General features: G+C 41.5%; 1 protein-coding gene and 1 long non-coding RNA gene across 2 annotated transcripts; both read left to right on the top strand.

The window, feature by feature from the left end:
- Window positions 1-8,674: 8,674 nt before the first annotated feature.
- On the top strand, window positions 8,675-13,541 carry LOC310859961 (B-cell receptor CD22-like; the record flags this gene model as incomplete). The annotated part of the gene is made up of 8 exons (XM_083766728.1): window positions 8,675-8,706; window positions 9,160-9,269; window positions 9,630-9,959; window positions 10,061-10,294; window positions 10,698-10,958; window positions 11,512-11,793; window positions 12,595-12,696; window positions 13,522-13,541. The coding sequence occupies exons 2-8, from the start codon at window positions 9,215-9,217 to the stop codon at window positions 13,539-13,541; spliced, it is 1,284 nt and encodes a 427-aa protein (XP_083622854.1). The 5' UTR covers window positions 8,675-8,706; window positions 9,160-9,214.
- A 225-nt stretch (window positions 13,542-13,766) lies between these two features.
- Window positions 13,767-14,847, top strand: LOC310860672. Its single transcript, XR_014569411.1, has 2 exons — window positions 13,767-13,821; window positions 14,649-14,847. It is a non-coding gene; the product is annotated as an uncharacterized lncRNA (long non-coding RNA).
- The last annotated feature ends 2,355 nt before the right edge of the window (window positions 14,848-17,202 follow it).

Raw genomic sequence — 17,202 nt, forward strand, 5'->3', positions numbered from 1 at the left:
AAGAGAATATGTAACACGGAATCTGAGTTTGAAAGTCAGTCTGCAGAAATGTGCAATAGGTTCAGAGCAAGAGGTTATGAGGATCAGAGCAAAAGTATGTCTAAAATTAAGCCTCTGGACTGAACCAGTCTCATCACTCCTAAATCTTCTATTACAAAAAGTGCACCTATAGTAATTGTCTCCACCAGGCCGAAGGCATGTGGGGAGAGTATGTTTTGCACTCCGTCCGTCCGTGTGTCCGTCCGTCCGTCCGTGTGTCCGTGTGTCCGTCCGTCCGTGTGTCCGTGTGTCCGTGAGCAGCTAATCTCGGCCACCGTTAACCCGGTCGATGCCAAATTTTGCACACACACTCCCTGGATGCCAACGATGAACCTCTGCCCCAAACTTTCCAGAACGGCCTGTTATAGCGCCACCAGGAGGCCGCTTTGTGCAAAACAAGTTTTTGCACAGTACACCTACAGATTTTGTCCAAACATCACGCAAATTGGTACACAGTCTCTCTAGAGCCATTCAACGAAACCGGTCTTTCAGATTTCTCACACTCCATCCTGATTGGTTAAGATTGGCTTCCAAAGTTCACAGGAGTGCTCAGTTTCAAACAAAATGCTGCAAATCATGAACACATCGCGTGATTTCCGTGAAATTGTGCACCCACATTCCCACTAGGCCGAGGACAAAATGCCACATCAACAATTTCAACTCAGCCTCAAGGTGGCGCTATAACTGGCCGAAAAGTGTTTTTACCTCTAACTGCACGGATCTGTGGATAACTTTGTATGCCAACTCCCTAGAGGCCAAGGAAAAACCTTTGCCTGGAATTTTTCACATCTGCTCTTTATAGCGCCACCAGGAGGCCGACATATGTAAAACACATTTTCTATTATTACTCCTTCAGATTTTATCCAAATTTCACGCAAATCGGTACACATGATCTCCATAGTCATGTGATCAAGGCAGGTTTGTTTGATTTCTCATATTCCATCCTGATTGGCCACGATTGGCTCCTACAGTTTTCAGGAGTAGCCCGCTTTGTACAAATCGCCACAACTCCTCAACGCAGCGTCCGATTGCGATGAAACTGTGCACGCATATTCCCACTAGGCTGAGGAAGAAATCCTGGTGGAGACCTGTGCCCAGAAGGGCACTTTTTCTAGTTACAAACATGTTTTCTCCTATTTCCCAGCCTATTAGATAGGTAGTTAAGAAGCATTGGCATATACTGTCCAGTGACCATGTAGTAGGAAATGCTTTTTACACACAAAGAGCAAACAACAAAGTGATAAATTAATTTAAAAAAATGCCTCAACACTTTCTGTCCACTTTACGCTCAGGGATTGTGTATTTATTTGTATTGTATGTTCACCTTGTGTTGCATTGTGTTTATCTATTGTTATGCCTATATACTGTACAGCACTTTGGTCAACTCTGTTGTTTTTAAATGTGCTTTAAAAATAAAGTTTGCTTGATTTCCCAAATGATGTGAATTCATGTGAAGCCACAGTACAAAGCCAATGCTGTAAATCTATAGTGTAGAAGGGAGGTGGCTGACCAAATGCAGAGTCACATCTCACGTCCAGTTTACCGAGTATAGAGGGTTTAAGCGGTTAAACAGTCAACTACTGTAAGTATTCTGATCCATTTTTGAGAGACAATTCAAAGGCACTCGGGTCAAAGTTCTACAAATTGGTGGTTGATATTGTAATTAGGCTTGGATATTCGAGTCCTGGTCAAAAGGGAACAATATCGACCGACTAATGTGGACATACTGTAGTGTAGGGCAGTAGTGACTTGATTGATTGAAATATTTATTAACAGTTTGCAGAATTACAGTACATTTCAAGCACAACTCAATACTAACAGACTGTTAACTGAGTGGACGACCCAATAAAGCATTAGGCTACACTTGTTTACAAGAGGGTCCACCTTGTTCAAGTCATCAAAACATTTAGAGACGTACAAATAAGACACTTCTATATAGCCAAAGAACAGAACAGGAATTCATCATAAAGGAGGTAAAAAGTGAAAAGAAACATACAGTGAGGGGGAAAAAGGAGGGGGATTCCGATTTTACGGGGGGCAGTTTCGAATTGCAGCCGTCCGTAGGTGCCCTTTGAGAGCGGTTTTGAACTCGGCTGTCTTGATCCTCTGCTCGTCCAGGTTTCATGTACGCACCTGTGCAACACTGAACCTCTTGAAAACAAGACGAAAATCACTCCGAGACCATTGGCTATGGACCATGATCTCGAATGGGGTTTCTAGGTGTAAGTATGTAGGACTAGTAGCATGCCAAAGTTTGTGCTATTGCCATTGAGAATGCACAAAACATTTCAAAGTAAAAAGTTCCAGCATGTGTGCCCACAGTAAGCGAAATTATAAAAAGTGTGAATGGAGTTTCTAGGTGAAAGCGATTTTTCTTTTTACTTCAAGGTAATTTTCTTTACCAACTGCATCACTACCGTAGTCTGACTGAGTGAGATTTCCGGGCGCTTTTATCTTCTAATTTCTTCAAAGTAAAGTTTCAGAGTAAAGACCAAAGTGGGATTTGAACCGACAACATCTGGATCATGTCAACAGCCACTTAACACATTGAGCTACCAGGCTGTCTGTGTTCTCTCATGGTTTCTCCCCTGATAAGATCTGAAGGACTAATAATGAAATGCCCCACCTTCTTAATTGTAATAAATGGATATATTTAAAGCAGCACTACTACTAGCAGTTTGTAAGTTAGCTTACTTGTTTAACAAAGCAATAGCAACCATCCACACATGTATAAACAGGGGGGGGTCTCTGCTAGGGTCTTGACTGTATTACTTTGTATAGGAGAGACAGAGTTTAATTCAAAGCAAAGACGAGGATGGCACGTCCTCGCCGGACATGCTTGCAGAGACTCTTGGGTAATGAAGTTGGCTGCCATGTTATTTGTGTCCAAAGTGGCCACTGACACCCCAAACTACATACAGTAGTGATGCTTTAATGCCAGAGGGAAAGCTCCGTTTCTCAGCTTCACTTCACTTCCCACAGAGAATACGTCCCTTTACCAAGTAACCTAACCCTATACCTAAACTTAACCCCAGTAAAACTATGCCTAACGCCAGGGCTCCACTGGGCGCGTTGCGTCACGCGTGCGTCACGCGTGCGTGCGTCAAAAAAACGAACCGGTTCAATTTTATGGTGACGGAGACGCGACGCAACGCGGGCAGTGGAGCTACCCTCCATTGATTAAAAGGGCACATTCCCGACGCTGACGGAGACGCGACGCAGACGCGACGCAGACGCGCCCAGTGGAGCCCTGGCGTAACCCTAATGTGCAGGCCGGGTGAGTGATGACGAGTAGGGTGGGCGTGTCTCAACTTGAACTTCAGTGTCGCCAGAAGAGAGCTAGACCAAACACTTCCGTGAGGAGCAGAGCCGAAGAGTTTGATCAATCCTCAAGGGGGCCCGTCCCCCCCCGCAGCCCCGCAGCCCCGTTAGTAACTCACCCATTCTTGAGATAAGGGACAAAACTTTTTTCAAACTAGATTTTTTTTTTTTTTAAGATACATTCAAATCAAATAGATGTATTTGTAGACACAGGTCTCAACTACCAATCTTGAGAAGGAACAGGTTTTTCGCATAACATTTCTTTCTAAAATGGGACATTTATGCACTTAATACCTGATTCTTGTCAACTCCGTCAGACACACTAAAATCCCTTTTAATTGAATTTGATAATTTCAACAATAATATAAAGTCCTCAGTTATCTTATAATGGCTTTCAGTAATCAAGTTAAGTAATACAATTCTTTTAATATTGTTTTGTTCCAATATCACACTATTATGAAATATCCAATTTCTAAAATCCGTCATTTCAACCTTTATTTTCAATATTATAACATGAAAACCATGTAAAAAAAAAAAAAAAACATCATTACGTATCATTTCAGTTGGTGTTTCAATACATAAGCACAAAAGATTTAACATTGAATTTTCTATTTCTTTGGAAATTAACAAGAACATCACGGGACGAACGTCTGACGGAGTTGACGAACATCTGACGGAGTTGACAAGTTTAACTGATTTAGGTTCTAGACCACCTAGGATCTTGATTCTGGTGACTAATCCCACATTTTCAAGGATGAGGAATACAGTGGTACTATTTATATTGGCCCTGTGACCATGGCAGCCATTTTCAAAATGGCCACCACCTGCTGTTATTTTACAATAACTCAAGTTCTACACCACCTAGGATCTTGATTCTGGTGACTAATCATACATTTTCAAGGATGTGGGATACATTGGTACTATTTAGATTTGTCCTGTGACCATGGTAGACATTTTTCAAAATGGCCACCAACTTTCTGTTATTTCCCAATAACTCAAGTTCTACACCACCTAGGATCTTGATTCTGGTGACTAATCCTACATTTTCAAGGAGGAGGAATACAGTTGTACTATTTAGATTTATCCTGTGACAATGGCAGCCATTTTCAAAAATGGTGGACCTGCTATTATTTTACCAATTTAGTCAGGGAATATGATCAGAATAATGTTAAATCTGTGAATACATTTCTTACCAAGAATTTTTTCACCAATGTGTTTGTAAACGTGTCTACTAACATATCCCACATTGGTTTCTATTGAACATTTTTGACAGCTGCTGAAAGTTGGGTACCATACCAAGTGGCTATGGCCAAACTAGGGAGTCTATATGGCCAAACTAGGGGTCAAATCCCTTGGGCTAAATTCTGCCATATATCCACTTGCCCAAATGTGCTGACCTCATTTTGTGATGACGGCTATGGCCGTTTTCAGCCCAAGGAGTGTTCTTCGTGCATAGCTAATGTTTGGAATGCATTCAGAATCATGAAAACTCCCTAGTTTGACATGTCACATGCTACTTAAAGCATAATGAACATTTTGCCTTAAATAGGTTGTTGATGGTACCCCAACTTTCAGCAGCTGTCAAAAGTTCCCCTAGGGTGGTTGAATATAAAGCAATGTGGGATATGTTAGTAGACACCCTTCCAAACACATTGGTGAAGAAAATTCTTGATAAGGAATGTATTACCAGATTGTATTAATATCCCCTGACTAACTCATCTTCTAGACCACCAAGACCCGACTTCACCAACAGAGACCCGATTGACAACTAAACAACAAGTTTGGACAGCCCCACCAATTAGTGTTACGGAAAATAGCAAGTGTCTACCCTAGGCCCAGAGGGAGACACAGAACTTAGATGCGGCTCACATGTTGCACGACTCCTCAACAAGCTGCCACCAGAGATGAGAGCTGAATTCTGCCGCACAATGCTCTGCGGCCCAGGAGCAACCAACACCATGTTGGAGTTCTCTGAGTGGTTGAAGCACGAGTCCTAGCCATATAGCCTGTGCAAAGGCAAACACCTTGAAGACCTGCTTGAGGTGAACAGTGAGCAGTGAACAGTGAGCGAAAGACTGAAGACAGAAGATCTGCCTTCAGGACTATCAGGCAGGATGTGCAGACACTGAAGGCATCAGTGTCGTTCTGTGTCCCCAGCATGTCAACCAAAGCAATGTTACCAAATCAAAGGAGCCTTCACCTCAAGTCACCTGGGGCTGGGTGAGAAATCGTATCCTGTATCTAGCCTCACAACTAAATACAGACACTTGGCCAGACTGCCGTTTGAAAGGGTTAAACCCTTCATCCTGATTGGGGAAGACCACCCCACCTAATCACACCAACCGAACAAGTGAGGTTGGGGCCTCCAGGTGGGCCAGCAGCCATCTGCACAAGACTGGGCTGGACCCTGCAGGAAAGCAATCTCCAGCCAAGACAATGTAAGTTGACTATAACAGAGCCCCAGAACACAGAGGTCATGAGAAGGATGGAGAAACACTGGCAGGAGGCCACCAAGATCAACGCCACACTGCAGTGGCCAGTGAAGTCAAACTGTGCATCTGTACCTGAAAGGGACAAGTCAAAGGCCAGAAAGCCCACCTCCTTTTAATGTCCTGTCAGTAGCAACTCAACCTGCACCTGAAATAAGCCCTGACCCCTCCCAGAGAAAGTTCATCCTTGAAAATGTAATGATTAGTCACCAGAATCAAGATCCTTGGTGGTCTAAAACTTGAGTTATTGGTAAAATAACAGCAGGTTGGTGGTCATTTTGAAAAACAATTGCTGCCATGGTCACAGGACAAATCTAAATAGTACCACTGTATTCCTCATCTTTTAAAATGTATTATTAGTCGCCAGAATCAACATCCTAGGTGGTCTAAAACTTGAGTTATTGTAAAATAACAGCAGGTGGCGGCCATTTTGAAAAACAATGGCTGCCATAGTCACAGGACAAATCTAAATAGTACCAATGTATCCCACATCCTTGAAAATGTATGATTAGTCACCAGAATCAAGATCCTAGATGGTGTAGAACTTGAGTTATTGTAAAATAACAGCAGGTGGCGGCCATTTTGAAATATGGCTGCCATGGTCACAGGGAAAATCTAAATTGTACCACTGTATCCCTCATCCTTGAAAATGTAGTCTTAGTCACCAGAATCAAGATCCTAGGTGGTCTAGAACTTGAGTTATTGTAAAATAACATCAGGTGGCTGCAATTTTGGAAAATGGCTGCCATGGTCACCACGAGACAAATCTGTGATGGCCCTATAGCCAAAAATGTTCCTTAAGGCATGCTCTAACTGTGTGCCAAATTAGAATACGTCCCATTATTCAAAAACTATAATTTTATTGTTTTAGGAACACTTTTGTCAACTCCGTCAGATACATGTCAACTCCGTCAGACACAAAACCTGACGGAGTTGACGTCTGACGGAGTTGACAAAATGTCATTTGTTTTCATCTTAACCCTCTGTAGTACAATGTAGCCATTTTGTTTTTGCTTCATTTGTTAGCTAAACCTAACCCTAAACTTTTATAATAAACATTATTTTGGAATTCTTAACAAAATAATGTCCTGACGGAGTTGACATGTAAAAGCTGTGACCACCCTGATATCAACATTGTTTGTTTAAAATATCAAACAATTGACTGCTTGTCAGACCAGGTGCTCCACTGTTGCAACAAATACAAACGGGTCTTGGAAAAGGAGTCTTCAGGCTAAATCTGTCGACAATATTTTCTGATTAATTTAAGACTTTTAAAAAACCTGACGGAGTTGACGGGAGACGTGGGACACACATTTGATATGAGATATCTAATGGAAAATATAAATTAAAATTATTGTGTATATTGTTTGCTATGTTGTTGACAATCTACTTTAATTTAGTATGTATATTTATTTGATTGTGACAGTATTAGACACTTTTTTAGCAGTTTGAAATTATGACCACTTGCTGGGGACAGGCTAAATACAGGCGTTTTTGGGTACAGTGCCTGCTTTTAACTAATTCAGATGGCATATGAAAACAATTATAATGAAATTAATGGCATAATAATACACAACTGTATTACATTTAACTTTGCAAGTGCTTTTATTTTTATTAAATTAATTTATTTTTAACAATAATAAGGCTCTTATGTGTGGGACATGTTTTTTCCACTTTTGTCCCTCATCTCAAGAATGAGTGAACTACTAACTCGGCTTGCTGCAGCCTCCTCACTGAGGAGGCTGCAGCAAGCCGAGTTAGTAGTTACTCGCAACAAGAGAGAGAGTTGTTTTTTATTTCTAACCTTATTCTCAGTAAAACAAAATAAAGAATACATGAACCGTGGCACCAAGCCGTTCATTCATATATAGAACAGTCTTGTCTGGATTTAATCATCAATGTATAATGTTCTCCAATCATTTATAATCAGCCTTTATTTATACCTCGTCTCTAACTCCCGCTCAGTGTGTCTATAGACGTGTGACACATATGGACAGAGTCCCTTAAATACACCCTGCTTCAGACTCCACTGAACTAATGGCTGATTCACTGTGGTTTACCACATGTGCAAAGAATTTAGCTCGCTCTGCAAATGCACTTCCTTTTGCCCAGACTACACTGTCAAACAGTCGTTAGGCTGGTCAATCAGACATCATTCATTTCATGGTCACCTTTTACTGATCATTGTTTCTATTCCCTGGTATGACCTTAACCCATTCTGGGTGGGAACCCCTCTTGGTGGTTCAAGCATTATGTTATACTTTAGCTATTGAAAAATAGCAGATCTATAAGCTCATAGCTCGTAGATAGCTTGTAGGTCTGCTATTTTTGAAAAATCGTGAAAATGTGGCACAAATCTTCCCTGGAACAACATATTTTCAGATGGGGGGGGGTCGGGGCGGCCAAATACATATAATTCTGGGGGTCCTTGACATGAAACAATTTGAGAACCACTGACATAGAAACATGGGGTTTTCAGAAAACTTGTAGAATCGGTCTCGGTCGAAATGGGTTAATGGTGATTTCCCCTTTATTCTCCTTTTTAAGTTCTTGTATTAGTCTCTGGGTTATTGTGGGGTACAGATCCAGGCCTTCTCATGCCATACCGTATCAGTATATCAGCTTGTACGATTTATTTAAACACACAAGTAATTAATACAGAGAACTAAAAGTCAGCAGTATGAATAACTTCTGTATTCTTAAGTGTGAGCGAGCAGGAAGGAAGGGAGTGAATAAACATATTGGTTTTAACCTCCACTTCTCTGTTTAGTTGGTGTGTGTTGTTGATCTGTTGTCAGTAGTGTCTAGATGACTGTTAATGTAGACACACTGGACTGGACAGACCATCTCTAGACAAGTGAGTATGTCTGAATTATACCTCACCGTAGTTTTTATTTGTTTTGATGAAAATTGTCAGTAGGCTATATTTAGTCTTAGTTTTAGTCATCATAGCTTAGTTTTTATTTAGTTTCCATTTCGTTTTTGTCAGTGGAAAAAGGTAGTCGACGAACATTTTTCGTCTTAGTTTTAGTCGACGAAATCAACACTTTATTCTCCATTCACATGTTATACAATCCATTGATAATCTGCTGCTAAGTGATGTCTCTTACTTGCACAAGAGACTGAGCTACTCTAGCATTTACTATAACATGTTATAAATAAATACGAAATAATGTATATTGCTTGGCTATTTGACATTTACTGTACCATTTCACTAGCATCGGTGAGACTTGGTCAAATATGTATTATTTACTATCTTATATCTTATTACAGAACAGAGAGTACAGTAGTTTAACAGTAACATGACTAGTTGGTTGTTTTCATTGCAGTTTGATGCTGTGGGTCAGTTTTCACCTCAAGATACCATGATGTTTCTAAAGAAAATCAGTGTGATCCTGGACATTCTGCTCTTGGTACCTGGTGAGGACAGTTTGAAATGGTTCCAACACATATACGTACAGATAAATGTATGAAATATTGAGTTAAAAAACATATATTACCTGATATTATGAAAAGAATCACACCCGTGTGAACTGAGTGGTGCAACTCCCCTCTCCCCCTGCCCCCCCCCCCCCCCTCTCTGTAATTAGCAGGCAACACAAACTCTCTCTCTCTGTTTCTGGCACAACAGCGCCACTTTTGCCCCTACTGGTACTCTAAACATTGGGACATACTGTAGTCAGTCATAGGTTAGGACATTGTTCTTTTTTGAGTGGTTCAACCACTCCAAGGAACAGCAATCATAATATTTACCAGGGTTTATATTGTTGTCTTGTACAGGTGTCTGTAGTGGTCCGTGGGGAGTGACTTACACCAGTCCACCTCCATGTGTCCTCAGAGGATCATCAGTAAATATTGGATGTTCATATGACTACCCAGATCATCAGGCTGTCACTGAAACAATCTGGTACAAGAACGAAGAAGTCCTTCTCCGTGGCTCTGAACCTCGAGGTCGTTTTCAATACATTGGTGATAACCTCCACGATTGCACCCTGGGGATCAATAACATAGGAGACAGTGATATGGGAAGTTATTACTTCAGGTTTTTGACAACAAATACTGCGCATGGGACCAGTGACAATAGCTACACACTATCTCGATCTCTGTCCGGTAAATAACAGTACCGTTTTAATCTTTCATGAAATCAAAATCAAATCTTTCCTGACAATCTCACCAACTGATGTCCATCTTGTTTTTATTCTTCTGATCAGGACTGACTGCACAGCTGAAGAATAGGAACACTGTGTCAGAGGGGGGAGAGGTGATACTCTACTGTGACAAATCTTGTGAACCAGAACCACGTCCACCACTTGTCTGGTTTAAAGATGGACAACAAATACCCAACCCAAAATTCCCTGCCAAAATCCAGGATGCTGGGGGTTACCAGTGTGCTGTTAAAGGACTAGAGACATGGAAGTCTGCCGCTGTGAGGTTGGATGTGCAGTGTGAGTTTATAATGAGTCCACGACAGGATGCATAGTATCCACTGTGCTGTTTCTTCACAGCAACATGATTCCAAACATAGTTTGTAAAAGTACAACTTACAGGCCATTCTAGCTATGACTATGGTTCATGTTGCCAGTAGTTGGTATTATAACTTCAACAAAATATTGACACGTAAATGTGTTCAAGGCTTAGATATCAAATGAGAAATTTGGGGCTGATTTGACCTAAACATTCTAGTTACAAAGTATCCCCTGTTTCTTGACAAAACATGGAAAATGATCGCGGGTGCGTGCGATACAAACTCACGAGTTTGATCTCTTTTCATTATTTCAGTATTTATTTACACTTGGTTAGTTTGAAATGGATCTGATTATCCTCTCTATTATATTCTTTCTCCAACAGATGGTCCCCAGAATGTGGTTTTGTCAGTAAGTCCACAAGGAGATGTTGTCAAAGGAAAGTCAGTCACTTTGAGCTGCAGCAGCAGTGGATCAAATCCACCCATCTACAGATACATCGTTCTCAAACACAACACTGTAGTGGCACGGAATAAAATGTTTACCATCTCTAACATCCAACCCAGTGACAGTGGAACATACTCCTGTCAGGCAAAGAACATCATCGCTACAGTCAATTCACCTGGAGTCACTCTGAATGTTCACTGTGAGGTTTTCATTTCATTAAGATCAAAATTATATTTGCTTGATTCAAAAGCATTAATTATTATTGTCATTGTTCATAACAAGAACATAAAATATTGTAACCTATATTTGTGTAAACAGGGCTTAATATTCCTCCACAGACCCTCCAGGAAATGGATCTGATTATGGATCTGATTATCCTCTTAGGAGTTTGTGTAAAAGTACACCTATTATATTCTTTCTCCAACAGATGGTCCCCAGAATGTGGTTTTGTCAGTAAGTCCACAAGGAGATGTTGTCAAAGGAAGCTCAGTCACTTTGAGCTGCAGCAGCAGTAGATCAAATCCACCCACCCACAGATACATCTTTCTCAAAGACAACACTGTAGTGGCACAGAATAAGATGTTAATTACCATCTCTAACATCCAACCCAGTGACAGTGGAACATACTACATAATGATATGGCATTATTTGCTCAATTCAAAAGCATTAATTATTATTGTCATTGTTCATACCAAGAACATAAAATATTGTAACCTATATTTGTGTAAACAGAGCTTAATATTCCTCCACAGACCCTCCAGAAAACACTTCAGTGTCAGTGAATCCACCAGGAGAAGTGGTTAAGGGCAGCACAGTGACTCTGACCTGCAGCTGTTATGCCAAACCTCCAGTAGACGACTACACCTGGTACAAGAGCACTGGTTCCAGCTCCCCGTTGGTCCAGGTAGGGTCAGGACCGGTGTTGCTTCTGGCCTCTCTGCAGTCCTCCCACGCTGGACTGTATGTCTGTCACACCAGGAACTCACTGGGAGGAGGAAACAGCTCTACCGAGGTGCTGCTGCGAGGGGTCACAAGTGAGTAGACAGAGGAAGTGGCGTGCGTGTGACCATGTGTGCGTGTGTGTACGGTTGTAATGCACGTAACGAGAACCGTTTGCCCCACCGGCTTCACATTCGACACACGCATTCTACACCCGCACAGCTAGTGCAGTGCCCGGTATCGAGTCGGGCGGACCCACGGTTCTCCAGAACCACCACAAAAGGCTCTGGTCAGGCTCTGCCAGTGGGCCTAATCAGCCTAAGTCCTGTAAAACCTGTGCAATTCCCAGCCTCTGCCTCAGCCAATTGATTGCCATGGCAACTTTTCACAGTCAGTTTACAACGGGTATTATTATTTCCCAAGTTGCATCGTTCTCAAGTAGGCCGGTGGCCGACGGGACGTACAGGTCTAGTAGTAAGAATGATTGTAATAACATGTACTTTACAGTCTGTGTAACCTGACAACTAAGGTCACATTCCCACCTAATACTTCGGTAGACTCGATGCAAATGGGCGGAGAAGTTGGGATTCCTGCACATGTGTGTGTGTGTGTGTGTGTGTGTGTGTGTGTGTGTGTGTGTGTGTGTGTGTGTGTGTGTGTGTGTGTGTGTGTGTGTGTGTGTGTGTGTGTGTGTGTGTGTATGTGTGCCACTTGTGCACACGTGCGTGTATACCAGTATGTAGTGTTTGATTTTCAATGATGCATCCTCCCTACTTTTAGCATAAATTAAATTTATTGAAATGAAATGAATTGAATTGAAATTACTGACATTAAAATAGATTCACAGCTCTTAATGTGCGTTTAAGAGGAATATGTGTCTCATTATTCTGCTGCAGACAACAACCATCCGGACACTCCATATTTCTACGCTCTGATATCAGTCGGAATCTCCATCTTTCTGCTGATCCTGGGCCTGTGTCTCTGGAAGAAGTGCAAAGGTAGCCTATGTCATTAATGTCCAGGCAGCCATTTAGAGAAGCAGTAAAGGCTTCCCATACACAAGGAATAATCAATGGGGAGCAGGTCATTATTGAGAAATAAACCCTGACATGGTGATTATTAGACCCCAACGCAAAACAACCTTGATGTAAATGTATGCCCAAGTTAGCAGAAATGTCCACATGCTTTCAGCTTGTAGGAATTATGAAATAAGTAAGCAAGCCTTGTCGAGCCATGAGGCCCATAGGGCAGGAGCCTATCTCCCGTTACTGTAGCGTGAAGCAGCTTGATGTACAAGTACACCCCCTGGACATGACGCTATATGTCGCAGGGACTTACGCCCCAATCCAACCCTTGATGCTGAGTGTCAAGCAGGGAGGCACTGGGTCCCATTTCTCAGAGTCTTTGGTATGACCCGGCCGGGGATCGAACCCCGACCTCCCAGTCTCAAGGTGGACACTCTAACCACAAGCCCACTGAGTTGATAGAAGAATTATGAAATGCATCACATTATTTGGGTATCAGTGAGCAGAATATTCAAGGACTACAACTGATACAGAACGCATGCAGCTGCCAGGCTCCTGGCTCACAAAAACAGAAGTGAGCTCATTACAGCAGTCCTAGCAGCCCTTGGCCTTCACTATACCCGTGGGTTTCAGAATAGATTTTAAGATATAGCTGCTTGTTTTTAAAACCCTAAATGGTCAGGCTCCTGCTTACATATCTGTGATCTTTAAGCCGTTCGGCTGTGAGCAATTTGAAGCATTAGAGATGTAAACTACTTACTGAATGGGGCCTTTTTTTTCTCTTTCTTTTCTTAACAGATCCATGTTGTGTCAAGTAAGTAAAGCATTAATTGATCTTTGTATGTCGGACATGGCTTTAGATTCCATACTCAGTACTGTGTGTGTGTGTGTGTGTGTGTGTGTGTGTGTGTGTGTGTGTGTGTGTGTGTGTGTGTGTGTGTGTGTGTGTGTGTGTGTGTGTGTGTTTAATGTGTATATATATATATATATATATATATATATATATATTGTATTTATTTTTTCCCCTTCCTTACAGACCCATTCAGCAGACCAATCAAAGTGGGTCTTCTGATGACACGTACTGCCCACTGCAACACGGTCAGTCTTTGAACCAATCATGTTGCTTATTAAGAACACGTCTCTATAGAGTGTCGCAGTCCCTCCCCCTTTCAGAACAACGAGTGGCCCAGGAAATGGGAAATCCCAATGCATTTTTCCCATAGGCATTTCAAAACGTATTTATTTAAAGACCTTTTAAGCGTCGTACGAAGCCAACTCTTGTCGTGACAAATCATGACAACACACACAATATTTTGGACCAAACAAATAATTACAAAGAAGAAAAACAACAAAAAAGTGTTTTTCTACTTTCTAATTATTTGTTTGGCCCGAATTTTTTTGTTTGCTGTCATGATTTGTCACGACAAGAGTTGGCCTTGTCCGCGGCGTAAACGTCTTTAAATAAATACTTTCTGAAAAGTCTATGAGGAAAATTAATGGGGATTTATTTTACGGGTCTCTCGAGGGGGCGGGACTGCGACGCTCTATAGGTTTAAATTAAAATTGTTTAATGTAAAACATTAGCTGGCAATAAGTCCATCACCGTAATGTAAAATAAAATAAAAAAATAAACAATTGGTCCACTTAGGCAACACAAGCGTCTATGAAGTACTGGATCGATCTCATCACGTTCCAAAGGGTACAGTATACTGTTTAAATATATTATCATGTCATACTCTTATTCATTGTTGATCAAATTGCCAGTAAACAGATAATCACTATATTATGATGTATTAAGCTGGAATGAGAATTTAACTCAATGAAGTCTGGCAACCAATTGAGAGATAAAAACAGTTCACATTCATCAAACTGTTGGCCCACATTCTGCAAAGCTTCTAATCAGATGATTTCAACTCATGTTTCAGTCACACGCTCATCAAGACCTCAACCTGCAGCTGATGCACTTTATGCAAATGTCAGAAACATCAAAGAATCAACATAAGATGAAACTCTTTGATAATGGAAGTGGAGGTAATGCTGAGTGTATTTTATTTGCATGTCTCAATTAGTCAATTCCCTCCATCTTTTGGGACTTAGGCACCTGCTCTTTTGCCTAAGTGCCCCTTCCCCCCCCCAAAAAAATGCCAGGTTGTAAAAATAGCTGTTATATCAATATATATTTTAATGTTTGTTTTAATTGGGGGTTTTTTGGGGCCTCTGCCCTCTCAGTGCTCTCTGGGACAGAGTCACATATAGACCAGAGAATCACAAGTAGATAGAAGACACCTGTTAACTCACACCTGATGATGGCATTAGCCTAACGGTGGTGTGATACTAGCGAGTTGTTTTTATATCACCTGCTGTTCATGGCCACTATAGTTTCTCATGGTCTAGATCTAGTTGACATTGACTGGTTAATGTTGGTGTGATGTTTGCCAACTTGATGTTCTCATAGTACTTGATGTATTACATTTCAAATGTATGCATGAGACTTGCACCTGATTGGACATTGTTGCATTGTTGTTTATTACGTGGCACAACAGGTGCAATGCCTTTTCTGTGAATTTTCTTGTGACTGTTTGTAATTGTATTAATATAGCGTATGTTATCCTCATATTATGTCAATGCACACATGCACGTACAAGTCTAATTGATATCGCACTGTAGTTAAATAAAATGGTTATACTAATGTGATGCATTTGTATGTGACTTTGTTATATGAATCAGTATTAAACAGGAGGTGCAGCTGGCCCTTGGTTTGGACACCCCTGGTCTAGACTAGAGGAACACAACTGCCTGACATCACGTCACAGGCTCCATTCCCCTTCCTGAACGTCTCACCCCGTCTCTCTCCCTTTGTCCTGTTCATCTCTAGTGTTCACAGGCTCCATTCCCCTTCCTGAACGTCTCACCCCGTCTCTCTCCCTTTGTCCTGTTCATCTCTAGTGTTCACAGGCTCCATTCCCCTTCCTGAACGTCTCACCCCGTCTCTCTCCCTTTGTCCTGTTCATCTCTAGTGTTCGCTATCAATTAAAAGGCAGAAAAGCCCCCCAAAATATCTTTTAAAAAATTAAATAAACTACTGCGACATAGTAGAATGTGCGTCTAATTTTTCAGGTTTTGTTTTTTTAGAGATTAGACGGCCAATACTGTCAATATAGCATTGTCTTTTGTTACTCAACTCCTATACCTCAACATCCCCATCTTCAAATGAGTCCAGTACAGTGACTCTGCTTGGTCCATGGCTGAACTTTTAACTTATTTTTTATAAAAACCGCAAAGGAGTTGCAGGCAGGAACTGTTCTGCTTATGAGCAGATTAAGTATGTATGATGTGCATTATAGACATGGGATGCATATACTGTAGTAGTTACCGCAATTTATGACTGTTTTGTTTCTTTGTACAATGAAAAGTACTTCCTATAGTTTTACTTTTGATTCCCTAACCACTGATTGATTGATTGATTGATTGATTGAATACTGTATATCAACACGATTACTGACAGTAGTAGGTTTAAACCCTATAATTAACACCAGATGCTTTTGATACTTACAAGTTTAAATGGAGCTTAACTTAAACTGTCGCAGTGCATATTTATCTGAACAGTACAGTACAGTACAGTACAGTACAGTACAGTACAGTACAGTACAGTACAGTACAGTACAGTACAGTACAGTACAGTACAATAATCCCAGAGGTGACATTACTTCTTTGCATTGACCCAGCAGTGTGCTGCTCCAAGTGACCACATGGGGGAGCAGTTGGGCGTAAAGTGTGTTGAGAGCAATGCAATGTGACTTGTGTGACATATTTGTCATAGTGCTTTTAACAGTTGACTGTTTACAATGCCAGCATTGTTTTCATCAAAAAGTATAGTGCAAAGTTTTCATCAAAAATAAATAAAAATAAAAATGGTGTAAAGCGCTTTTATCCAAATTCCCCCACACATTCATAACACCGGTGGGGTGGAAGAAACCACACAAGGCACAGTGAGGCACCAACCTGCACATCGGGAGGGGTTCAGCGTCTTGCTCAAGGACACTAATTGGACACTAACTCTGGAGGAGCCCGGCCCTGGAATCGAACTAGGAAACCTTCCATCCGTCTGCTCTACCAGCCTCTATACCCTTCAGCACAGGCTGCCACCCTTTCAAATAAATACACAATTTATTTTTTATTATGGTTTTGAACAGCAACGTCTTGGAGGCAACAGATAGCTCTGAGCTTTCGCGGTAACTGAGATTGTTTTGGATAGAAGTGAGAGGGAGCAGTCATTTAGAAGCGTTGTCGGAGCAGAGAGAGACAGAGAAGGAAGTGCAGCATGTGGAGTAATAGATGTTCCATCAACGTTACACCTTCAGACCTGGTTTGTTGACACTCCGTTCATAGGACTGACCTCAGAGACACCTTCCATAGGCCTGGACAGAAGGGGGGGGGGGGGGGGGAGGGGGGGTATAGAGAGAGGAGAAATAAGAGAGA

The sequence above is a fragment of the Protomyctophum parallelum genome (assembly GCF_964188405.1).
Source record: "Protomyctophum parallelum genome assembly, chromosome: 6".
NCBI classification, from domain to species: Eukaryota; Metazoa; Chordata; class Actinopteri; order Myctophiformes; family Myctophidae; genus Protomyctophum; species Protomyctophum parallelum.